This window comes from Dama dama, chromosome X (assembly GCF_033118175.1).
Source record: "Dama dama isolate Ldn47 chromosome X, ASM3311817v1, whole genome shotgun sequence".
Taxonomy (NCBI): Eukaryota; Metazoa; Chordata; class Mammalia; order Artiodactyla; family Cervidae; genus Dama; species Dama dama.
The window spans coordinates 107,661,411-107,675,367 of record NC_083714.1 but is presented as its reverse complement, the minus strand read 5'-3'; the positions used below and the strand labels follow the sequence as shown (position 1 = coordinate 107,675,367).

The 13,957-nt window shown below is 44.1% G+C and overlaps 1 protein-coding gene across 10 annotated transcripts in view; it reads left to right on the top strand.

The window, feature by feature from the left end:
- Nucleotides 1-8,753: 8,753 nt before the first annotated feature.
- ZNF674 (zinc finger protein 674) overlaps nucleotides 8,754-13,957 on the top strand; it is a 35,157-nt gene continuing 29,953 nt past the window's right edge. The window contains exons 1-6 of one of the 10 annotated variants that reach the window (XM_061137805.1): nucleotides 8,764-8,950; nucleotides 9,845-9,952; nucleotides 11,911-11,954; nucleotides 12,396-12,444; nucleotides 12,682-12,774; nucleotides 13,783-13,909. In XM_061137805.1, coding sequence (XP_060993788.1) covers nucleotides 13,876-13,909 — 34 coding nt within the window. In that variant the 5' untranslated portion in view covers nucleotides 8,764-8,950; nucleotides 9,845-9,952; nucleotides 11,911-11,954; ... (1 more) ...; nucleotides 12,682-12,774; nucleotides 13,783-13,875. The other 9 variants (XM_061137804.1, XM_061137809.1, XM_061137807.1 and 6 more) reach the window with 9 other exon arrangements.

Genomic DNA, 13,957 nt, shown 5'->3' with positions numbered 1-13,957 from the left:
TGTTACTCAGATTTCAGCAGTCTTAGGTGGTTGTTGAAAGTTCAGGGCATGCCAATGCAGAGATATCTTTATAACCACTCCAAGATTTTAACTGGAGTAAGTGTGAACTGAAATAGATCATTATCATTTCTAGGAATGAAGCTCTGATTTAAATTAGCTCAAAACCCGACTGGATTAAGGTGAGAAGTCACAAATAAATTAATATTGGGAATGAAAAAGGAGTATCACCATAGACATTACAGACACTGGTGGTTTAGTCACACAATCATGGCCGACTCTTTGCGATCCCTTGGACTTTAGTCCACCAGGCTCCTCTGTCAATGGGATTCTCCAGGCAGGAATACTGGAATGGGTTGCCATTTCCTTCTCCAGGGGATCTTCCCTACCCAGGAATCGAACCTGCATCTTCTGCACTGGCAGGCAGATTCTTTAACACTACACCACCAGAGAAGCAGAGTTTATTCCGGGAAAGCAATAAACTAAACTGGGTTTATTCTGGGAATGCAATATTTGTAAATCAATTAATGCAATATCATAATGACAGAATAAAGGAGAAAAATCACATCTCAATAGACACAGAGAAGGCATTTAATGAATTTAACATCCACTCATATTGAAGCTTCTCTGTGAACCAGGGATAGAGGGAATCTTCCTTAAACTGGCAACTGATTTTTACAGAAATTCTATAGCAAGGAATTCTTCCAAATATGACAGGTTATTGTCTCTCATAGAATTCTTTGGCTGATAGAAACTATGAAAACTAGATAAAATAAGAAAAGAGCACAGCTTTTTAAAGGTATCATAGATAAAGCAAGGAAACCAGCATGAGAGAAGTCTAAATGATTAAGTAAAGGGAAACACATTGAGGTGAGCTGCTTCTTTTTCCCTTGAGGAATTTGTCAACTCCTAAGCTGTGTGGAGCCAGGGTGAAGAGCAAAAGGTAGTGATTCAGAACTTTGAGAAATTTCATGAAATAGGACACAAAAATTGGATTTATGGTTACTAAGAAAGCCAAGACTTCAAGGTCAAGATCCAATTTTTAAAAAAAAGGAACCACAGAAAATTGAGCTCCAAATTTTTAGCACAATTTCTAAACTACATAAGACAAGATGTCATGAAATCAAGTGGAAAGCAATAACTAAAAAGCTAAAAACTTAAGCAGAGCTTTTGGAAGTCTCATACCAATAGAGGCACAAAAACTAGAAAACTAAAGGTCAGGGTCTGCCAGGCTTTGAGATAAAAGTTGTGAATGGTTTTGTCCTAGGAGAGGCAAACCAGTTATGGATCAGCCTTCATGAAGACAAAATAGATTCTGAAATCATTTTAATCCTTGATGACTAAGATTATCTGCTTCTACTATATCTGGCCCCCAGAAGAAAAGTAAATTGTTTCTAGAGGATGAAACATCATCCAGAGAAATCTTTTAAACTCTTCATATACAATTTATGGCATTAACAACAACAAAATATCACAAACATGCCATGAGTCAGAAGAAGGAAACCAAGATAAAACAGAGAATATAACAAACCTAACAGTGATCCAAGTATTTGAGTTATCAAATATTTAATACAACTTAAAAAAAAAAACTACGATGACTATGCTCAAGAAATTAGAAGATAAAATTATTGACATTCAGTTTAGTCGCTCAGTTATGTCCGACTCTTTGCAACCCCAAGAATCACAGCACACCAGGCCTCCTTGTCCATAACCAACTCCTGGAGTCTACCCAAACCCATGTCCATTGAGTCGGTGATGCTGTCCAGCCATCTCATCCTCTGTCATCCCCTTCTCCTCCTGCCCCCAATCCTTCCCAGCATCAAGGTCTTTTCCAAAGAGTCAACTCTACGCATGAGGTGGCCAAAGTATTGGAGTTTCAGCTTCAGCATCAGTCCTTCCTTCAATACCCAGGACTGATCTCCTTTGGGATGGACTGGTTGGATCTCCTTGCAGTCCAAGGGACTCTCAAGAGTCTTCTCCAACACCACAGTTCAAAAGCATCAATTCTTTGGCTCTCAGCTTTCTTCACCGTCCAACTCTCACATCCATGCATGACCACTGGAAAAACCATAGCCTTGACTAGACGGACCTTTGTTGGCAAAGTAATGTCTCTGCTTTTTAATATGCTGTCTAGGTTGGTCATAACTTTCCTTTCAAAGAGTAAGTCTTTTAATTTCATGGCTGCAATCACCATCTGCAGTGATTTTGGAGCCCAAAAAAATAAAGTCTGACACTGCTTACACTGTTTCCCCATCTATTTGCCATGAAGTAATGGGACCGGATGCCATGATCTTAGTTTTCTGAATGTTGAGCTTTAAGCCAACTCTTTCACTCTCCTCTGTCACTTTCATCAAGAGGCTTTTTAGTTCCTCTTCACTTTCTGCCATAAGGGTGGTGTCATCTGGATATCTGAGGTTATTGATATTTCTCCCAGCAATCTTGATTCCAGCTTGTGCTTCTTCCAACCCTGCGTTTCTCATGATGTACTCTGTATATAAGTTGAATAAGAATGGTAAGAATACACAGCCTTGAAATACTCCTTTTCCTATTTGGAACCAGTCTGTTGTTCCATGTCCAGTTCTAACTGTTTTTCCTGAACTGCATATACGCATTAGAATATGATATTTAACTTTGTCTTTCTGACTCACTTCACTCTGTGTAATAAGTTCTAGGTTCATCCACCTCATCAGAACTGACTCAAATGTGTTTATTTTTATGGCTGAATAATATTCCATTGTGTATATGTACCACAACCTCTTTATCCATTCATCTGTTGATGGACATCTAGGTTGCTTCCACGTTTTAGCCATTGTAAATAGTGCTGGGATGAACAATGGGATACATGGGTCTTTTTCAATTTTGTTTTCCTTGGGGTATGTGCCTAGGCATGGGATTGCTGGGTCATATGGTAGTTTTATTTCTAGTTTTTTAAGGAATCTCCATAATGTCTTACATGGTGGCTGTATCAATTTACATTCCCACCAATAGTGCAAGAGTGTTCTGTTTTCTCCACACACTCTCCAGCATTTATTGTTTGTAGACTTTTTGATGGGAGCCATTCTGACTGGGGTGAGATGGTACCTCATTGTGGTTTTGATTTGCATTTTTCTGATAATGAGTGATGTTGAGCACCTTTTCATGTGTTTTTTGAAGCCATCTGCATGTCTTCTTTGGAGAAATGTCTGTTCAATTCTTTGGCCTGTTTTTTGATTGGGTCATTTATTTTTCTGGTGAGCTGCATGAGCTGCTTGTATATTTTGGAGTTCAATTCTTTGTCAGCTGTTTCATTTTCTATTATTTTCTCCCATTCTGAAGGCTGTCTTTTCACCTTGCTTACAATTTCCTTCATTGTGCAAAAGTTTTTAAATTTAACTAGGTGCCATTTGTTTATTTTTGCTTTTATTTCCATTACTCTGGGAGGTGGGTCATGGAAGATCTTGCTGTGATTTATGTCAGTGTTTTGCCTATGTTTTCCTCTAAGAGTTTTATAGTCTCTAGTCCTACAGTTAGATCTTTAATCCATTTTGAGTTTACTTTTGTATATGGTGTCAGAAAGTGTTCTAGTTTTATTCTTTTATAAGTGGTTGACCAGTTTTCCCAGAACCACTTGTTAAGGAGATTGTCTTTTCTCCATTGCATATCTTTGCCTCCTTTGTCAAAGATAAGGTGTCCATAGGTGCGTGGGTTATCTCTGGGCTTTCTATTTTGTTCCACTGATCTATATTTCTGTCTTTGTGCCAGTACCATACTGTCTTGATGACTGTAGCTTTGTAGTATAGTCTGAAGTCAGGCAGGTTGATTCCTTCAGTTCCATTCTTCTTTCCACGTAAGTATGTAAGTAGGAAAGCAATTGTGTCTGAGGCATTTTATATATATATATATATATATTTTTGGGGGGGTCTAATTTAGCCTAATACAAGTGTTGTTCCATATATATAGTTACTGGTAGTCCCTGGAGTTTGTGGACATGCAACTGAGCTTAGAAATAGTGTCTGGGCATCTGAGAGGTGCCTGGGGGTCTATTTTCCCCATGGTGTTACCAGCACAGGTATGTAGACTTACAAAGACAGCTATTTTGACCCTTTTCCTAGGCTCAGTACAGCCAAGTCCTCTTGGGTGGCTGAGACCTGTACAGCACGGAGGACAAGGAGGCCTGGAATGGACATCACCCCAGTGGTTCTTAAAAAGTCTTAAGTAATCCATCACTGAGCACCCATTCCTTTACTATTCTCCTCCCTCAGAAGCTCCTGTACAACAGAGGGAGGGAAGGAGTAGGGAGGAACATTGGCTGGGAAGTCAAGTAGATTAGGTCCTAGTCTCAGCCTATTAACAACTCTCTGAAGCTTCCTTTCCCTCCATGGGCTTCAGAGTCTTCAAACCCAGAAGGAAATTAGTGAGAAGCCTCAGTACTGAGATTCAGAGAGCACCCCAATCCTACCCCTCATCCCCGATTATCTGTGTCTCTCTGTGTTCCAAGCAGAAGTCATAGCTGCTAAACTAGAGGGTCTGAGAAACCTTATTTGCATTCATGGTATATATTCTGAAGACCAGTACATTAGCACCACCTGGGAGCTCATTAGAAACACATACTCTCGGGACCCACCACAGAACTACTGAGTCAGAGTCTGCAATTTGATCCCAAAGGGACCCCTCTGTGCCTTCAAGTCTCAGATGTACTTCTCCAGAGGCCTGGGGGTAAAGACCAATGTCAGCTTGAAAATAAAGAATGGGATTTGCAGTCAGGAGACCTAGGCTCTACTTTTGAGTTCTGCCCTTTACTTGCTCTACACAATTCACCAAAATATGTAACCACCCTCATCCTTATTATTAAATGACGTTGCTCTCATAACCACTGAATGGAGCAGAGGTTAATGGTACATGTTCTGGAGCCAAACTGCCTAATCTTAATTCTTTATTTCATTTACTAGCTGTGAAGCTTTCGGTAAGTCACTTGACACGCACATCCTTCTGTTTCCTTATCTGGAAAGTATAGTATAATAACAAGGGATTCTAGTAATAATTTTGAGTTAGAAGTGAATATAAATAACATAGGATAGTGCCTGGCACAGCCTAAGTCCACAGCACATATTATTACACAATGGCTTTTTATAACATCTTTTAAGAACACAAAGATACCTTATCCCCTATGGGGTTTGCATGGTGTACACCCTTCTCAACTGAAGGACACAATCACCCAAAGACTGAGGTTCTAACCTCTAGGCCATCAGACATCTGTGAGATTGGATTCATGCTATTATTTTGGAGCCATCAACCAGTCCCCTGGGGTCGATTCCCATCTTGTCTATTCCAGCTCCACTCACTCCACACACTTTCCTGCCTGCGGGAAATCTGCGGGAGTAGCAGCTCAGAGAGCTATGCAGTCCACCCAGGAGACGAACACTTGAACTGGCCTTCCCTTTTCCTACAGAAACTCATGCAGTTCAAAGAGCAGAATGTCATCAAGGCATTGCTCAACAGACCTGTCATCATAGTCATTGCAGGGAAGACTTCCAGGAAGAGGGAGGTACCAGGGACCTTCAGCAGAACCTTATAGCTCAGCAAGAAAACTGCTGAGCTGAAAACCTCAGCTGCCACTAGACAAACCTAGACAGTGTATTAAAAAGCAGAGACATTACTTTGCTGACAAACGTCCGTATAGCCAAAGCTATGATTTTTCCAGTAGTCATGTATGGATGTGAGAGTTGGACTATAAAGAAAGCTGAGCACCGAAGAACTGATGCTTTTGAACTGTGGTGTTGGAGAAGACTCTTGAGAGTCCCTTGGACAGCAAGGAGATCCAACCAGTCCATCCTAAAGGAAATCAGTCCTGAATATTCATTGGAAGGACTGATGCTGAAGCTGAAACTCCAATACTTTGGCCACCTGATGTGAAGAACTGACTCACTGGAAAAGACCCTGATGCTGGGAAAGATAGAAGGCAGGAGGAGAAGGGGACGACAGAGGATGATATGTTTGGATGGCACCACCGACTCAACGGACATGAGTTTTAACAAGCTCCAGTAAATGGTAAAGGACAGGGAAGCCTGGTGTGCTGCAGTCCATGGGATCTCAAAGAGTCAGACACAACTGAGCGACTGAACAATAATAGCTGCTGCCCAATGCACATCCTCAGGACCTCTGCTCCTCAGAGGTGGGTCAATCCCAGCCTTGCTCTCTGAGTGCTGTTCCTTAGGTTGGTCATCTCCTCACAAACACCAAGCAGATGTACTGCTGAGGGCACAGTCAGACTGAGTTCACAAGCCCCACCCACTGGGATGGTTGTAACAACCAACCTAGGAATCTACAGCAACAATGTGTGCAGGATCCCCAAGGCTTGATGATTCCCTAGTATGACTCAGGACTTGGAAACACCATTATGACTTCTCAGAGTCTGGGAGTATTACTGAGCTGTTATATACATAGTTGATTTATGACAGTGAAAGTAAAATCAGCAAAGGGAAAGGCACAGGGGTGAAGTCCAACGGAAATCAGTTGTGAGATCCAGTTGTTCTCTCCCAAAGGAGTCCTATGGACAACACTTAATTCTCCCAGAAATGATCTGTGACAACGCATGCAGTGTCACCAGTCAGTCACCAGCCACAACTAGAGGTCCAGAGATTGTACTGGAGGTCAGGCATGCAGCTTCCATGTGACCACTTCAGCTACTCAGTCTACAGCCCCCAGATGTCAAATGAACACAGCATGGCCCAGGGCCTCAGACATACAAAACAGATGCTTACCATAAATCACACTGTTAGCAGGAGCTACCTGGTCAGATGAAACAGAGAGGGCTGGAATACAGAAATACCCTACTAGGCAGAACATGCCAGGGTCTTTGGGGTGGCTTCCCAGGAGTGGACAAGGACCAGTCTTCATCAGACAGGCTTTTCTTTGGAATATTTCAGTAACTGGGACCTTCTGGAGTTATCATTTACAATGAATTCTAACTTATTAATAATTACAGACTTAACTGCCATCTAGAAATGTTTTCAGTTGGGTATGAGTGGTGATCCTGGGCAAGGGTGGTGGGAAAGTGAAAGTCCACAGTGCAGGAAGGAGCAGTAATGGGGACTAGCATGCTCCCTAGTGCTGGGGAGAGGACAACAAATGCTGCCACCAATTGCCAGGTGCTTTCTGTGGGCAAAGTCCTGGGCTTGGAGTTCTAGAGATGTTCCTTCAATCATGAGAACTATTTGGATGGGTTGTCCTTAGCTATGATGTAAATGAGGCTCAAAGGGCCAGTAAGTGGTGGAGCCAAACCTTCTCTTCTATGGACAGAAAGATCCCAACAGCTGGGCAGAGTGTGCGCTAGAAGAACACCTTGGCATGTTTCCTGGATCCTGGATGCCCAAGTCACACTAAGAAAAGCTGGCACTGTGTGAACAACCACTACACGTCCTTCACCAGCCCCTTCTTTCTGTGTGAGCACTCATTCCTGCCAAGTCAGGATACAGGGAGAGTCTGACTAGAACAAAAGACCAGGTCTTTCTGCAACTAGGGGTTTCTCTACTATCCTCGGGACACTATCACACTAACTCTATTAAATTTCTCCTGCCTCTTGACAGTGTTGTCAGAAAAGGTTATCAGGTCACTTCTTCTGGAAATATGTTAGGATCCCCAAATCTGGCCATCATTTACAAATGCACAAAGAATTCACCGAGCTGGGGGTCCCCACTCACATGACTGACAGTAAACAGACTCTTCTCCTAGGACTCCTACACAAGACTGGGACAGAGTCACTTCCCAGGAGACCTCCAGGTTGTAGATTAAGGCTATGATTCATCCAGCGACCCTGGGAGTATCAATTAACTCATGGGGGAAAGGGAAAAAGAGGGAGAAAGCAATGTGTTCACATGGAAGAATAAATAAATGTATGCTGGATGCCATGACTGCTTTCCTCACTTGTATCTCTCAACAGTGCCTGGCAGATATTGGCTGTAGCACAGGAGTGGGCGTCCTGAGCCCAGAGTCTGCCCTGCCCAGACCAAGTTCTGCCTGCAACCAGGGAAGTGTCACAGGCACACAGCACACACTTAGCCTCTCTCTCCAAGACCCTGACAAGAAACAGAAAACTTTCCTGAAGAGCACTACAGGCCTTTTTAGCAGACCACGTTGCCACAGGCTGGCATCATCAGAGAAAGAGTTCTCCCCTACTTTACGCTGCATTTTCAAAATGGGCAAAGCCCAGGTTCTTCAAACATCCCCAGGCTTCAGGAAACCAAAACTCCTCGATTTATTTCAGGACAATCAGGCATCATGGTTTCTTCATTCGTGCATTCTGCCGGCCCAGCAACCTGGCTCCCATCCGCTGCTCCAGGCGGCTTCCCGAACTGTGCCTGACCTCTGCTCTCTTATCTCTGACCTGACACCAGAGCCCGGCTCCTACCGGCCGGCCCCGCCTCCAAGATGGCCGCACCCGTGTAGGTTGTAGTTATCACGGAGGCAGTAGCCACCACTACGGTTTTCTTATTCTGATGATCTAAAGAAAGAGGACAGCGTGGCTTTGCGGGATGGAGGGATGGTAACTCCCCAGGGAGCACAGCCACAAGGAGGCCCGGCGGCGCAAGAGGACGAGGAGAGCGGGCCTCGGAGGCAGCGGACCCGGCTCCGCTACGACAGTCTGCGCGGAGCCCATTTGCCTCCCGCCGCCCGAGACGCCCTCCCCCCCCCCCCCCCCGACCCCCAGCCTTTCGTACGACTCGTCGCGGAAAATGGTCGCACTACCTTGTCGCTCCATCTAACCTCAGAGGGAGCCACGTCAGAACCAGCGTCCCTGAAAGGCGCCATGTTGCCCATTGGCTATCTTGCCATCCCCCCAGCCCCCTCACCTCCCTTCTGCGCGTGCGCAGCACTTGGGCTCCCAGGGCAACGGGGAGCGGAAGTGTTCTGCTCACCCAGAGGGCGGTGCTAATTGGTGCTGGCTGTTTTTACGCCCTCAGACCTCGGGTTCCAGGTAGTTTAGTAAGGGGAGGCGAAGTTGGGGGCGGGCTGGATGGGGAGGTCGGAGGAGCAGTGGGCCGTGGGTAATGAGCTCCCAACCCCTGGGGTGTTGAGTGACGGCCGTGGGGAGGAGAGGGGACTACGGAGTTAACGAGTGAATGGTTCATTAATTGATTGCTTTAGCAACTGTTTACTTGGTGGTGGTTTAGTCGCTAAGTCCTGTCTGACTCTTGTGACCCCATGGACTGTAGACCGTCTCTGTCTGTGGCAGTTTTCAGGCAAGAATATTGGAGTGGATTGTCATTTCCTTATCCAGGGGAATCTTCCTGGCCCAACTGTTTACTTAGTGCATAGTGAATACCAGACACCATTGTTTCACGTTAGTCATCACAATAGCCCCATGGGTAGGTACTACGATTCTCTTCATTTTACAGAGAGAAAGCAAGAACAGAAAGGCTCGGACACTTGACCAAAGTCACACAGTAAACTAGGGGGATCCTTTTTCTTTTTTTTCAGCATACTATCTATGCATTTCTAACTAATATACCCTGAATTTATCAACTTTATTGCTTACTGTCTCTCCCCTGCTAAGAATATGGCTCCTCAAGATGGGGGATCTCTGTTCACGTAGAATGGGCAAAGTAGGTACTCACCTCTGTTATTAACTGAAGAAAAGCAGTAGAGCAGTTGGTCAGTTTGGTTCCAGAACCCAGACTCTTAGGAAGTAAGGCAGTGCTTAGCTCTTTATCTAATGGTGGTGGTAACTGAGCTTACTAAATGTCAATTCTTAAAACTAGAGGGAGGCACTGTGCCTTCTAGTGTCAAGGGAAACATTTGGATTTTCCTCAACTTCACTCCATCATAGACGTTGCTAACTGCATCTCCTGTGTGGTCATTCCCTTTCCAGGGTCAGGGTTCATAACGGCCAACAGCTCACAGCTTCAGACGCCGGCTGATCTACCATGGGCTTCCTTAGTTAGTCTACAGAAGACCCAGTCTGAGACCTCAGAAGGAGGTGAGTTTTCCTGGTCAGAGGTAGAGACATGGTCCTGAAGGGAAAAGGCCCTAGCAAAGGTATCTTTCTTTGTCTTTGAATCCTTGGGTCCTGCCTCCTTAGTAATGAGACAGCTCATTTGGAAATTCTCTGGTGGTCCAGTGGTTAGGACTCCATGCTTTCACTGCTGAGGGTCCAGGGTTCAATCCTTAGTAAGGGAACTAAGATCCCACAAGCTGAGCAGTCAAACCAAAAAAAAGAAAAAGAAAAAAACCCTAAAACCCAAAAAGACAGCTTCTCCGTGGGGAGTTGGAAGAAAAGCACCAGCCCAGACCTCAGGGCAGAGTGGGGAGACCCACAGAACAGACTCAGATGCTGTGGTTAGAGGGAAGTGGCTCACAGGATAGCAGGTTCTAAATGAACTGAACCTGCAGTGCCCTCTGTCCCTTCCTTCAGCTGAGAGAGAGCAAGACTTCTAGCCACCATCAAGAGCTGTGTCATGGTGGTCAGTTGAACCCCTATTGCAGGAGAGAGATGAGAAAGTTATGGATGGATGGAGGGATGCTGCACTGTGGTAGTGCTAGCAAGGACATGATCAGGCTGGAAAGATTGATTCCCTACCTCCCAGGACTTTCTCCACTCTTAACACATTTGTGCACACACATTTGTGCTCTCCTCTTGTGCTGTCGGCTATTTCAGTCAGTCCCATAGTATGAACAGCCCACTTCCCTGTAGCAGAAATGCTGAATCTCCTCTACACTGACTAAATGACCAGAGAGATGTTTTTGGTTTCTGCATGTCTGTGAAATCTCAGAGTACTCTCTAGGTAGCCATCACCTAGCTATGCTACCCCATTTTCATGCTAGTAACTGGGTCTGGAAGCATGACTCATTAAGCTCCATCTTGCTGAACCCTATTGCCCTGATACTAAGGCAGGGATTGCTAGAGTGGCAGTGGTTAACAAAAGCTCATTGCTGAAAATTTGTTTTGAAAACCGCCAAATAAGGAAGAGCTTGGCAATCAAATGGCCATGATGGGAAATAAGGAAGAATTAGGGAGGGAACAGGGAGGTGGTGGGCCGGAAGGACCAGGGTCGGGGGGAGCAAAGTCAATGGTTTCCAATTCCATGTGGACCTGACCAATGCCAGGCGCTTAACCTCCCTCAATCCCCCTGCCTTCCGCCCTCCACCCCTTTCCCTTCCACCCTGCACTCAGCCCTGGTTAGTCTCCTTCCTCCAAACCACAGCAAGTTGTCCCTGTCTCCAGACTTTGCTCAGGGTTTGTCACCTCAAGGGCTCATTGTGATAATTAGGTGGTTTGTAATAATTTCTCCTTTTTATTTTACTAGTAATTAATATTGTCAAAAGTGATAAAATGCGAGTAAACAAAAAAGGAAAGGTGAAATCAACCCTCAGAGGTAAGCAGGGTCAGCGTTTTAATAGATGTTCTTCTTCAGTACATGCATATAGCTTAACAAAGGAGATCCCACCCACCTGCTTTCTGGTAACCTGCTTTTAAATATGTTAAGACATGAGAACAGGATTCCATTGCATTTTTAAAGCCCATGTGGTATTTCCCATTTTGTGCATCTTATTTTTTTTAAACTTGAGCCACCTTTACTGGAGGTTTAGTTGCTTCCAGATTGTTGAATGGTGGAAACACCTACAGTTAACATCTTTGCAAATAAATTATGATAAATTCCCAGGCATAGAATTTTTGAGAGAAAGGAAATATCAGGTTGTTAATGGCTTCCGCGTAGACGTTTTTAAACACAGTCATATCTGTCCAGGGAGAGAAAATCAATTTCCATGGGATTGTGCAAAACCCATGGGATCTTAGCCAAAGGAACAGCCTGGAGCTACCAGGCCTTGTGTCCTGATCATCCTTACTGTGGGGCAGGGGTGATTGTTATTAGGCTGGTGATGGTGGTCTCAGGGCTGTGTGCACTGACCTCAACCCTCCTGATTCTGCCTTCCTAGATCTCCATCCTTGGTCTGGGCAGAACCAGATGGCCATGTTCCAGGTGAGTTCCTAATTTACCCCTACTTTGTTTCCAGTTAATTTAAGGTAGCAATTAGGAAATTATATTGCAACCTTGAAAAAATATATGTTAGTTCCCTCAGCTCTGGCTGTTTTCTGCTCAACCTGTCATCCACCTCAGGTTTCTCCAATCCTTCCTCTTTTCACCAAAAAGACAACAACAACAACAAAAAAAGAATGATATAGAAAGGAAAAGACATTTTTGTCTACTTCTTACTCTTGGAACTGCACTTCATATTTTTGCCTTCTCAAAGAAAATTGTTTAAATGCATAAACTTATCTTGCTTTTTCTACTCACTTTCATTTTCAGTGCACTTTTTGCCTTTTCATTATGTTTAAAATTGTGAAAGTAAATCCACGTCTCATGTTCTAATATGCATAAAATAAACAGTATCCAAAAGATCCCTATTTCTTCTTCTCCCAGTACCACATTCTTCCTCAGAGATGCCCACTGTTAGCAGTTTGGTGATAAGGTACTGTAAATGCATTTACTTCAGTTTAATTAACTAAAAATAGAGGTACATGTTGGAGAAGGAAATGGTAACCCACTCCAGTACTCGTGCCTGGAAAATCCCATGGATGGAGGAGCCTGGTAGGCTACAGTCCGTGGGGTCTTGAAGAGTCCAACAGGACTGGGTGACTTCACTATCACTTTTCACTTTCATGCATTGGAGAAGGAAATGGCAACCCACTGCAGTGTTCTTGCCTAGAGAATCCCAGGGACGGGGGAGCCTGGTGGGCTGTCGTCTATGAGGTCGCACAGAGTCGGACACGACTGAAGCGACTTAGCAGCAGCAGCAGAGGTACATGTAATGTGTGTTTTTTCTCAAATGCCATCACACCCCCATACCCATCTTGCTTTTCCCACTTGATTATATTATGGTGGTGGTCCCCATCAGTACATAGAAACTGTTTCAGTTCCTCTTTCATGGTATGGATGTCTCATTTAACTATTTCTCTTTTCATGAATATTTGGGTTTTTTGTTTTATTTTTCTATTGTAAACAGTGCCTCATGAACTGCTTTCTATGTATCTGTTGGCCCATTAGTACAGGTATTTACAGAGAGTACACCTGGAAGAATTTTTGAACCAAAGGTATTCACACTTTAAATTTGCTTTCCCAAATCCTGGACTGATTGGTACTTTCACAAAATTTTAAATACCAGATAATTTCTGTGTTCAACTCTTCCAGGCTGTTGTTGAAAGATTAGAAGGAATCCAATTCATGCTATGATGCCACCTAAATTCGAGGAAGATACTACAGAAAAGTAAAAAGCGAAAGACCACTTTTATTTAAGCACATGGATGCGGAAATTCTAAAAATGTGTTCTGAATAGAGCATTAATAAATTGAATTGAGCATTTTTTAAAAAGTACTCTGTACCTATGATAAAACATTCAAACAAACACTTTGTTCAACAAAAGGTGAAAAATAATTTTCCTTCTCACCCTGTTTCCATATCTCCTTCATATTTCATGCATGCTGCCAGAAATCATGTGTGCATATTTATTTCTCTCGATGGAAGAATCCCCCTTTCTTTTATTTTCTTCCTTTTCACGTATTACAGCACATTCTAGTCCTTTCTGTGTCCGTTCCATTTCACTGTGTGTTTGATCAACCTTAACTTTTCTCACCTCAGCACTCTTGACCTTTGGGTCAGATAATGCTATGTTGTGGAGGGGTGCCATGTGCATTGGAGGATATTTAGCAACATCTCTGGTCTCTACCCTCTGGGTAGAGGGATGCCAGCGCCCTGACCCCCAACCCCCCCTAGTTGTGACAGTGGGCTACGGAGAAGTGTATTGTTGCAGGAAACATTGACCTTCAGGGACGTGTTTGTGGACTTCACCCAGGAGGAGTGGCAGCAGCTGGACGCTGCTCAGAAGAACCTCCACAGGGACGTCATGCTGGAGAACTACAGCCACCTGGTCTCCGTTGGTGAGGGACCCTCCACTGGGTGACTGGAACACACCCCCTTGTGTTTCT